The sequence below is a fragment of the Tyto alba genome, unplaced genomic scaffold (assembly GCF_018691265.1).
Source record: "Tyto alba isolate M040663 unplaced genomic scaffold, T.alba_DEE_v4.0 Super-Scaffold_100000100064, whole genome shotgun sequence".
NCBI classification, from domain to species: domain Eukaryota; kingdom Metazoa; phylum Chordata; class Aves; order Strigiformes; family Tytonidae; genus Tyto; species Tyto alba.
Genome location: NW_024881265.1, coordinates 359,405 through 370,582, shown reverse-complemented (window position 1 = coordinate 370,582; position 11,178 = coordinate 359,405). Strand labels below are relative to the sequence as shown.

At 63.3% G+C, this 11,178-nt stretch overlaps 1 protein-coding gene across 2 annotated transcripts; it reads right to left on the bottom strand.

Annotated features, from left to right (window-relative positions):
- Nucleotides 1-2,446: 2,446 nt before the first annotated feature.
- ABCF1 (ATP binding cassette subfamily F member 1) lies at nt 2,447-11,021 on the bottom strand. Of its 2 annotated transcripts, none has more exons than XM_042802513.1 (26): nt 10,862-11,021; nt 10,304-10,350; nt 10,138-10,221; nt 9,888-10,020; nt 9,675-9,709; nt 9,367-9,471; nt 9,173-9,244; nt 9,005-9,070; nt 8,823-8,906; nt 8,637-8,717; nt 8,413-8,538; nt 7,472-7,572; nt 7,294-7,379; nt 7,052-7,191; nt 6,805-6,953; nt 6,617-6,700; nt 6,231-6,355; nt 6,022-6,134; nt 5,520-5,691; nt 4,460-4,534; nt 4,264-4,334; nt 3,931-3,963; nt 3,422-3,590; nt 2,909-2,973; nt 2,746-2,818; nt 2,447-2,670 (listed from the first exon to the last, which is right to left on the bottom strand). In XM_042802513.1, the coding sequence occupies exons 1-26, from the start codon at nt 10,926-10,928 to the stop codon at nt 2,504-2,506; spliced, it is 2,523 nt and encodes an 840-aa protein (XP_042658447.1). In that variant the 5' UTR covers nt 10,929-11,021; the 3' UTR covers nt 2,447-2,503. The 2 variants fall into 2 exon arrangements, with proteins under 2 accessions (XP_042658447.1, XP_042658451.1); XM_042802517.1 differs by having other exon boundaries at nt 9,179-9,244.
- Nucleotides 11,022-11,178: the final 157 nt, after the last annotated feature.

Below are 11,178 nucleotides of genomic sequence, written 5' to 3'. Positions count from 1 at the left end.
TTGTAAGGGCAGCGTTCAGGGGGGCCGTGAGGCATGCTGGGAGTTAACCGCAGCTGCCGCAAGGCATGCTGGGGGTTGTAGTTCCCACTCCCAGCTGGGGGTGGGGGGGGGAGAGAGGGAAGGAATTCAGCTCTGCCCTGAGGCATGCTGGGAGTTAAGCTCAGCTGTGGGGTGGGCAGCAAAGCATGCTGGGAGCTGCCTGCTCCACCCCACAGCACCCAGCCTCTGCGGGGGGAGCTCTAGATGTGCTGCCCGTCCCAAATGTGTGGGGCACAGATCTCTTCCCCCCAAATCTACAGGACATAGAGCCCCCCCACCAAATTATGGGGCACAGATGTGACCCCCCCCAATTTACCCCCCCCCCCAATCTGTGGGGCTCAGAGCTGCCCCATAGCTGCCTCCCCTCCCCAAACCCCGGCCCCCGCCCTCTCCCCGCCGCCGTGGGGCAGCCGTGGGGTCGCCGAGGGGCTGGGGGGGGCGCCTGACGCGGCCTTTTCCCCATCCCCCTCCCCCCCCCCCCCCGCCCCCCTGCCCCCCGCCGCCCCCCCCCCCCGCCCCACACCCCCCCTTTTCTCTCACGCAGAGCTGCCGAGCCGCGCCGTCTGTCGCCACTTCATGCTGAAGGGCAGCTGCAGGTACGAGAACAACTGTGCCTTCTACCACCCCGGCGTCAACTGGCCGCCCCTGCCGTAGCGCCCGCCGCCGCCCTTCCTCCCCCCCACCCTCCTCCTCCTCCTCTTCCTCCTCTCCCCCCCCCCCCCCCCATCCTCCTCCTCCTCCTCTCAGACTCGCGCTGCAGCCACCACTTTTATGGCTTCTGTGAGGCCGCGGGGACGCCCCCGGCGCTGAATTCACAGCCCCCCCCCCCCCTCCACCCCCCCCACCCCAGGGCGCAAAGACACCCCCCCCCCCCGGGGTGGAAATAACCCCCAGGGGTGGAAGGAACCCCCAGGGGACAGACACCCCCCCCGCCCCCCCCCCTGCCCAGGGGTGGAAGGAACCTCCAGGGGACAATCACCCCCCCTTCCCCGGGGTGCAAATAACCCCCCCCCCAGGGTGCAAATACTGCCCCCCCCGCCCAGGGGTGTCAATATCCCACCCGTGGGTCAACCCCCCCCCCCCCCCCCCCACACACCTGGGCAGAAGGAGCCCCCTCCGCCACTTGTGGGGCAGAAAGAGGCACCTGGCGGGGGGGGTGGGGTAAATACTCCCCCTTGGGGTGTAAATACCCACGTGTGGGATGTAAATATCCACCCGTGGGGTGTAATTGCCCTCCCACCCCCCCCCCCCCCCAGCGGTGTAAATACCCTGCTGAAGGGTGTCACCACCCCTCTCTGGGGTGCAAATTCCTCCTGGGGGGGGGGGGGGGGGGGGGAGGCAAAACCACCCCCCCAGGGGGGGTAAATCCACCCCCCCAGGGCCCCAACTGCTCCTCCTTGGGGTAACTACCCCCCCATGGGCATTATCCCCCCCCTCGGAGGGGTAAATACCCCCTTGGGGGGGGTGTAACTATCCCCTCCCCCCCCCCCCCAAATTTACCCCCCCCAGGGTTCAAATGCTGCTGCCGGGTTATAAAACTACCCCCCCCCCCCAAAGGGTGTAAATACCTCCCGGGGGCCAAACCCACCCCAGGGGGGTGTTGATTCCCCTCCTCCCACCCCCCATTTGGGGCCACCCTCCAGTTTGGGGGGTGGCCCAAACCCCCCTCCCCCCCCCCCCCACCCTTGCGCCCGGGGCCGTTGCACCCCCACTCGCGCCATGCCGCCGCCCGGGGGTGTGGGGGGGCTTTTTTTTTTTTTTTTTTTTTTTTTTTTTTGGGGGGTGGGGTGGGTGGAGTTTGGGTGGAAGTGGGGGGGGGGGGAAACGGACGGGGGAGGGTGGAAGCAGGGGGAGGGGCTGCGCCGGACACTTGTTTTCTGTGAAAACTTGGCCGGGGGAGGGGCCCCGCGCCCGCCCCTCCCCCTTTTGTATATTTTGTACATTAATAATAAACTGGTGGAAAAAAAATCCTTTAAAAAAAGAAAAAAAAGTGTTCATGTCAGCACTGGGGGGTGGGGGGTTTGTTCACTCTGGAACCTACTGAGGGTGTTCACTCTGAAACTTAGTAAGTTCATTAACTGTGGAACATATTGAGAACGTTCACTCTGGAGCCTACTGACATTGTTAATCCTGGACTATACTAATTATGTTCATTCTGGAACCTACTGAGGGTGTTCACTCTGGAACCTACTGAGTGCGTTAACCCTGGAACCTACTGAGAATATTTTCACTCTGAATCCTACTGATAATGTTCACTCTGGAAACTAATAAGGGCATTAACCCTGGTACATATTGGGAACATTCGTTCTGGAACATACTGAGGGCGTTCACCCTAGAACATATTAATAATGTTCACCCTGAACCCTACTGAGGGCAGCCCCAAATCAAGGCGCTTTCCAGGCACGGGTGCACCATTCCTCTTTATTCCCAGGGGGTGGGGGGCACAGGGGGGACCCCCCCCGTGTCACTCGCGGGGCCGGTTGATGACGACCTCCCCCAGCGCCTCCAGCACCTCCCGCTTGTAGTCGTCGAAGTCGCCGTCGATCTGGCTCAGCCCCTGCTCCTCCACCACCCAGAGCTGACAGCCCGTCTCGGTGATCAGGCGGGCGTCGTGGCTCACCACGATGACAGCTGTGAGGTCATGGCCATGACGTCATGCGCTCAGCCACGCCCCCAACCCCCCCCCTCTTTTCCCCCCCGCCTCACCTCCCCGATATTCATTGATGGCGTCGGCCAAAGCGTCGATGGATTCGATGTCCAGGTTATTGGTGGGTTCATCCTGGGGGGGGGGGCGGGGGGGCGTGGTGATGTACAGCCCCACCCTTTACCCTTAAGCTCCACCCCTCTCCCTTAAGCCCCGCCCACTCACCAGGATGAGGACATCTGGCTCGCAGCAGGCCAGCTCAGCAAACACCACCCGGGCCTTCTGCCCCCCTGCAGGGAAGGGGGCAGGGCTTAGCCCGGGGAAGCCCCACCCCCCCCCATAGCTCCACCCCCCCGCTCCCCTGATAGGCTCTTCTGAGCGCTGCCAATCATACCCAGGCAGTCCCCATAGGCAGCGTTCTGCTGCTTGGCCCCGCCCATGCTGCCAGGCCCCATCCCCAGGGCAGGAGGCTCCACCCCTCGGGACAGGCTTCCATAAAGAAGCTCCACCCCCATTCCCCAGCCCCATTGATGTGAGGTGCACTAGCTCCACCCCCAGGGTGTTAGCTCCACCCTTTCCCCCAAGCCCCGCCCCCTCATTTAACCCCCAACTCCTCCCCCTGCCCAGACCACACCCCCCCAGCAGGAAGCCCCACCCACACGCACTGGCCTTGCCCACACCCTCCCAACCCCGCCCCCCGCGGCGCCAGCCCCGCCCCTAGCCCCACCCCCCCCCCACCCGACAGCTTGGCGATCTGGAGGGTGTGGGCGTGGCTTTCCAGCCCGAAGCGGCCCAGGCACTTCCGGGCGTCCTGGTGGGGGAGGTTGAAGCTGCGCTGCAGGTACTCGGCCGCCGTCTCCTCCAGCCGCAGCTGCTCGGCCGCTTGCTGGTTGAAAAACCCCACTTTCTGCCAGGGAGGGGGGCGTGGTCAGGCCACACCCAGCAGCCACACCCACCAGCCACGCCCATGGAATTAAGAAACAACCCCCCTCCCTCACCTCCCCCTTTGCTATGTGGAACAGTCCGCTGCAGGGCGGGAAGCCAGAGCACTCTGGGGGGAAGCCACGCCCCCAACCCCAGGCCCCACCCCCACATTCCACCCATAGGCACTGCCCCCGCAAAGCCACGCCCCTTCCCAGCTCTGCCCCCCCCCCCCCCCCCCCCCCCACCGGAAGCCCTGCCTATAAGCCATGCCCCAGTCAGAGGCCACGCCCCTTCCCTCACAAGCCCCGCCCCCCCGCGCTCACCAGCCGATGGTTCCTGCGCATCTGCCCCCGCGTCTGCAAGAGAGATGAGTTGGGGACACACAGACCCCCCCCAAATCCAACCCCAGCCCCTGGGGGTCCCCAAAACCTGCCCCCCAACCCCCCGGAAACCCCCCAAAATCCTCCCAGCAGCTTGGGAATGGAGGATTCTCCCCCGCTCCGCCCCTCCCAATGGCTCAACTACCCCAGGGAACCCCCAAAAATGCACCAGAACCTCACCCCGCCCCCTCCTTTTTCCCCCTCTGCCCCCCACCCCCCTAAATTTTGGGGTTCACCCCTTATTTTTTATGTGTTTTTCTTTTTTTCCCCCCATACCGGCGTCAGCTGCCCCGTCAGCAGCTGCAGCAGCGTGCTCTTCCCCACGCCATTGGGGCCCACGATGCAAACTGGGGGGGGGGGGGGGGGGGGGGGGGGGGGAGAGAGGAAAAAATTGGGGTGGGGGTCCCCCCAAGCCCCGTGTTATTGTAGGGTCTCTCAGGGTCCCCCCGGGGGTGTTTAGGTAGGGCCTCACCCCGCGACTCCATATCGATGCCGAAGTCGAGGTTGCGGAAAAGCAGCTCCTGCCCCTCGTAGCCGAAGTCGACGCCTGTGGGGGGGGTGGGGGGGTGTGGATAAAGTGGGGCAGGGTGGGGGGGGTACCCCAGGCACCCCTGAATTGCCCCCTGAGCCCCGACCCCCCTCTAGTGCCCCAAGACCCCCAAATCACGTCTTAACACACCCACAGTGACCCATGTCCCCCCCCCCCCAAACCATCCCAAATCCCCCCCCGCCTCCCCCCAGGTCCCTGAATTCCCCCAACCCCCCCCCCCGTGCCCCCCACATCCCCCTCAGCCACCCCCTATCCCCCCCTCCAAATCCCTCCAACCACCCCTGACCCCCCAAAACCCCCCAGCCCCCTTCACTCCTCCAAAACAACCCCCCCAAATACCCTCTTAACACCTCAGTCCCCCCACAGCCCCCCAAAGAGCCCCGACTTCCCCCCACTCCACCATAACACCCTCCCAACCACCCCCCAGCCCCTCAAATCCCCCCAACCCCCCTCTGACCCCCCCAAAACCCTCAGAGCCCCTCAGCCCCACTCACTCATCCATAACACCCCCCCACATACCACCTTAACACCCCCCCACAGCACCCCAACTTCCCCCAAATCCCAACCACCCCCTGACCCCCCCAAAACCCTTCCAGCCCCCCTCACTCCTTCGTAACACCTCCCCAATACCCCCTTACCACCCCCTACAGCCCCCCAAAGAGCCCCAACTTGCCCCCACTCCACCATAACATCCCCCCAACCACCCCCTGACCCCCCCCAAAACCCTCCCAGCCCCCCTCCCTCCTTCGTGACACCTTCCCAATACCCCCTTACCACCCCCGACAGCCCCCCAAAGAGCCCCAACTTGCCCCCACTCCACCATAACATCCCCCCAACCACCCTCCAGCCCCCCAACCACCCCCTGACCCCCCCCCAAACCCTCCCAGCCCCCCTCCCTCCTTCGTAACACCTCCCCAGTACCCCTTTACCACCCCTGACAGCCCCCCAAAGAGCCCCAACATCCCTCCCCCCCCCAGGGTACCGTGGAGGCCGAGGATGGGGGGGCTGAGGGGGGGCGGGTTGGGGAAGGTGAAGCGGACGGTGTATTCCCGGGGTCGCTTCAGCAGCTCGGGGGCCTCGGCCGCCTCCTCCGCCGCCGTCCGCCGGCGGCACTTCTGCTGCTTCCGCGTCAGCGCCTCCTTCGTCTGCTTCTCCTGAGGACGGCCACGAGGGGATCCACTCCGGGATCCACACAACCCACCCCCAGCCCCGGATCCCTTCTAGGGAGCTGGGCTGTGGTGAGGGATCCAACCCTGGGCAATCCTGTGGGATAACCCACCCCCCCAGCCCCCCAGATCCCTCGGGATCCCTGCAGCAGATCCCGCCGCAGCGGGGATCCCCGCCGTGAAGCCAGCCCACGTGGCAGGGGGAGGAGGGACAGAGCGGGGGGGGATCCGCAACACGAGGATGGTGGGGGACACAAGGGAGAGCGATTCCCGGGGAGTGGATCCCAGAGGGATTTCCCCCCCCCCCCCCCCCCTCACCGCCTGCTTGGTGGATTTGCCGCCAGCTTTGAGGTCCCGGAGCTTCTTCTCCTGCTTCTCAAACTGCTTGAGCAGCTCCTTCTGCTTCTGCTGGTACATCTTCTTGAACGTCACTGCAAAACACAAAGCGAGGGGGGGGGGTGGGAAAGAGTAATTAATCCCTCTAATTACTTCCCCCCCCCCAGTTAAATCTCTCCCCTGCAACTCACTGTAGTTGCCCCGGTAATAGTAGAGGCGCTGAGCGTCGAGGTGGATGATGTCGGTGCAGACGTCATCAAGGAAACCCTGATCATGGGACACCACCAGCAACGTCTTCTTCCAGGTCTGCAGGTAACTGGGGGGACACACGCACACAACACAAGGATATGGGGGGGGGTGTGGAAAATACACAGGAAATTCCACCCCCCCCTCTCCTTGGGGACACCCCAAAACGTCCCCTGGGGACATTCCCCTTGGGGGGTCACCCCTCCTTAGGGACATCCCCACCCCCCTACAACCCCTCAGGTGCCCCCCCCCCAACTTAAGGCTACCCGTTCTCAGGGTCCCCCCCACCCTTGTGACCCCCCCCCCCCCCCCCAATGTCCCTTGTCCCCACTTATTGAGCCAGATGACGGCGTTGAGATCGAGGTGGTTGGTGGGTTCATCCAACATCAGCAACGTCGGCTCCATAAACAAAGCCCTGAAGTGACACCGGTGTCACCAGCAGGTCCTGGCCACGCTTGTCACCCCCAAACCCGCCCCCCCCCCCCCCCCTTCCAAAAACATCCCCTCCTTGTCACTTACCGGGCCAGCGACACCCTCATCCGCCACCCACCGGAGAATTTCCTCGTCGCTCTGTTCTGCATTTCAGGATTGAAGCCGAGACCGGCGAGAATCCGCCGCGCCTTGGCCTCGGCCGCAGCCGCCCCGATGACCCGCAGCTCCTCGTACACCTATGCGAAGGGGGTTGGTTGTCATTTGAAGGGGGGGGGGAAAGGGGTGGGCTGGGGGTTTTTGAGGGGTTCCTCGCTGTCCCCAAAGCTTTTCGGACCTTTTCCAAGCGCTCGGCGGCCGCGTCGTCGCCGCCTTCCAGCATCGCCTGCAGCCGTTTCTCCTCCTCCAGCAAACGGAGGCGTTTGGTGTCGGCGCGCAGCACGGCCTGCACCGCCGGCGTTTCGTCTGCCACCACCTCTGGTTGGGGGGGGGGGGGAGAGGGAAGGGGTATTTTTTTGGGGGGTGGGGGAGGGATCTAGGGAGCCAGGAGAGCACCCCTCTCCAGCCGCCCAGGCACACCTTGCTCGCAGAGCAAGACGTCGATGTTGGGGGGGATGCTCAGCGCCCGGTTCGCGATGTGTTTCAGCAGCGTCGTTTTGCCTTTCCTGCAGGGGAGCGAGGAGTTAAACACTGCTGGGTGGGGAAGAGGGGGGGGGTGGGGGAAGAAACACCCCTTTTAAGGGTGGGGGGCACCCACCCGTTGGGTCCCACCAGGCCGTAGCGGCGCCCGGCCACGATGTAGAGGTCGGCGTTGACGTAAAGCTCCTTCCCGTGGGCTGAGATGCTGAACTTCTCCAGCTGTGATGAGGAAAAGGGGGGGGGGGGGTCAGGGGTGGCCCCCCGACCCCCCCCCAAACCAGCACCTCTTTTCTGCTGGTCCAGTGGTACAACCCAGTTCCTTCCCTTCTCTAAGATAATGGTGTCTCCCAGATCCTCCCCTTCCCATGTGTAATGGTATGACCTGATCTCCCCCCCTTTCCCCACTACAATGGTATGACTCAGTTTCCCCCTTTCCCAGTAAGACAATTTTTACTGTCTCAGCACAAGAGCGATGCCACCCCCTTTCCTTCCCAGTACAACAGTGACACCACCCCCCACTTTCCCAGTATAAGTGTGTCCCAGTTCCCCCCCTTCCCCAGTAAAATGGCATAGCCCAGCTCCCCTTTTCTAGTACAATGCAATAACCCACTTCCCCCATCCCCAGTATAATGGTATGTCCCAATCCCTCCTTTCCCAGTACAAGAGTATAACCCAGCTCTCCTGTTTCCCAGTGTAACACAATAACTCACTTCTCCCTGTTCCCAGTATAACGCTCTGTCCCAGTTCCCCGCATTTCCCTCTACAGTGGTATGACCCTACCTCCCCATTTTACCAGTGTAGTCCCCCCTGTTACTGTTATAATGGTGTGTTCCAGTTCCCCCCTATCCCCCGCACAATGGCATGACCCATTCCACAGTATTACTGGAGCATAGGAGATACCACCTCTCTAATATGGCGGGGGGGAGAAGTGGGGTGTGAATAAGTATGGGTGATACCACCTCACTGTGATGAGAGGGGAAGATAGGTAGAAACTGAGTGAAATTTGTTTCTTTTTTTTTTTTTTTTTGGGGGGTGATTCCGGCAGGTTTTGGGGGTCACCTTGATGTCAGAGGCGTTCTCCAGCATGGCCTGCCGCGAGGAGAGCTCGGCCTGCGACACCGAGAAGTCGTTCTCCCCCGCTGCCGCCGCCGCCTTTATGGTGGCGACCTGCCGCTCATACTCCATCTTAGGAAAAAAAGGGGGGGCGGAGCAAAACAGGGGTGGGGTCAGCATCAAGCCACACCCCCTCCTCCCCAGCTCCGCCCCCCACCCCACCTCCTCACCTGTTTCTTCATCTTCTTCTTCTCCTTCTTGCTGACGCGGGCATCGGGCTCGGCCTTCCTCCCGCCATCCTCCTCCTCAGGCTGGGACAAAGCACACGCCCCATTTCCCGCCGCCCCCCCCCCATTTCCATCAGTTTTTGGGGACCTGGGAATGAGGGGGAACCCCCCTCATCCCAAGGGACTCACGGGTTCACTGCCCTTCCGGGGCTCTTCGGCTTCATCCTCCTCTTCCTCCTCCTCCTCCTCCTCACACAAAGCTGCAAACTTGTTCTGGGGGGGGGGGGGGGGGGAGGGGGGTGAAATCAGCCCCGCTGCCTCATTCCTCACCAAAAACGTGGCCAGGTTTGCCGTGCCCCTCCCCTCCTCACCTTCCCGCCTTTGGGTCGCTCATCCTCATCGGAGCCTTCGGCCTCATCCTCACTGGCAGGTTTTCCCTAAGGGGGAAAAACACTGGAGTGAGCCCCCAAAGCGTGGGGAGCCCCCAAAGCGTGGGGATCACCCCTTCAGCCCCCCCCCCCCACCTCCTCAAACCCCATCTTCACCTGCCGCTTCCCCTTGGCCTTCTCGTTCTTGCGGCTCTTCTTCTTCTTCTCCCCCTCCTCTTCCTCCTGCCCGGAGCCGTCAGAGAGTGGGGGACCCAGGCAGCTGGGTCCTTCCCCCAACACAAAGCCCACCTTTTGGGGTGCCCCCCCACCTCCCCAGAACTCCCAGGGAGCCAGGCACCCCCCACCTTGCTGCTTTTCCCCTTGCCAGGCCGCAAGCCTTCATCCCTCCTCTCCTCCTCCTCCTCGTCCTCGCTCTGCTCCTGGCTCAGCGCCGCAAACACGTTGCCGCCCTGCGCGGGCAATAAGGGGAGGTTGGGGAGCAGAGACCCCAAAATATTTCCTTCCCACCCTCCCCCTCCCCCCCAATTTTGGCTCCTTTTCCTCAACTTTTTCCCCATTTTTACACTGCGTCCCCCCTCCCCTTCAAATCCCCCCACAACCCTCCTATTTTAGGATCCCTCCCCTATTTTGAGGGACCCCTCCACACACTCACCTTTCTCCTCCTCCCCCCTTTCCTCGGAGCTGGCACTGTGGGGGGGGGGGGGGGGGGGGGAGACGGTTAGTGAGCAACCATAGAGCTGTGAGTCAGCCACGGCCTAGAGCGCACCCAGCCCAGCACTTCCTGGTGGCGACGCTCTACCCTAAGCAGACTCGCTGCTCCCAGTTTTGGGGGGGGTGGGGGGTTATAAAGTCCCCCCTCGCTCACCTTCCTCCTCCTCATCTTCGCTGCCAGCTGCTGCTAACTCCTGCAGGCGCCGGCTGAGCTCCACCTCCTCCGGCTCCGGCTCTGCTCCCGGCCGCCGCCGCTCTTTCCGCCGGTCTCGCTTCCGCCGGGAAGCCTTGGAGGGGTGGGGTGGTAAAACCTCATTAACCCCCTTTTTAATTAATCTCAAATCTCAGCTACCCCCTCTCAATCCCCTCAGCCCCACCCCCTTGTTACTCATCTCCTAATGAACCTGGGGGGCCGGCGCCTCCTTCTCCGGGGGGGTGGGGGCTTCAGCCGGCGCCGCTTTCTCCTCCTCTGCCAGTTCCTCAAAGAACTGAGGGCGAAGGGCAAAGGTCAAGGGGGTGTGTGGGGGGGTTTTAGGCTCAGGGGTCAATGCTCAGGGGTCAAGAGCTCACCGATTTCTTGCCTCGCCGGTCTTTCTTCCCTTTCTTCACCGGTTGCTCTGGGCAGGGAAAAGCTCAGCCCCGTTCCTGGGGATCCAGGCGGCTTCTCCCCACCCACCCCCTGCTGCCCTGAGGGGCCCAACATCGCGGATCCCCCCACCCCAAAGCACCCAAATCTCTGTCTGTGCGTGTGTGTGCGTGCGTGCCCTCCACACCCATGGGACACCGGCAGCCGAGCACTCCCACCACTCCACCAATGTGCCCAAGAGCCCCCCCAAAAGGGCTCAGCACTTCATCACCCCCTCAAAAGGGCTCATCGCGCTCCCAAAAGGGCCCATCGCTCCATCACCCCCCCAAAAGGGCCCATCACCCCACCACCACCACCGCAACTCCGCGAATTTTAACCCCTTTCCAAGGCTAATCGCACCCCTCCGGCTGTTCGTGTGTTCCCCCCCCCCCCCCCCAACAGGCCTCACCCTCCCTTCAAGGAACCCGACACCCCCCTCCCCGTCCTAGGCGTCCCGACTCCGCTCCCCCCGCTGCGGAGGGACCGGGGATCCCCGCCCTTACCCTGCCCCTCGCCCTCTCCCCGCCATTCCTCCTGCGGAGGAGCCGCCGGGCGCGCAGCCTTCGGCATGGCCGGGCGCCGCTTCTCTGCGCCTGCGCAACCACAGACAACTCGCCTAGAGTGGCTGCACTCCGCCACAGTCCTCCACCTCGCTCTCCGCTTCCGATTGGTTCGCTCCACCCCCGGGGGCGGGGAGGGGCGTGTCCGTCCCGCCTCCTTCCGCGGTCATTCCTCCTTCCATTGGTTCGCGCACGTTCATCCCGCCCCCCTCCTGTGGTAACTCCTTCTCCCATTGGCTCCAGACCCCACCCGGTGATCT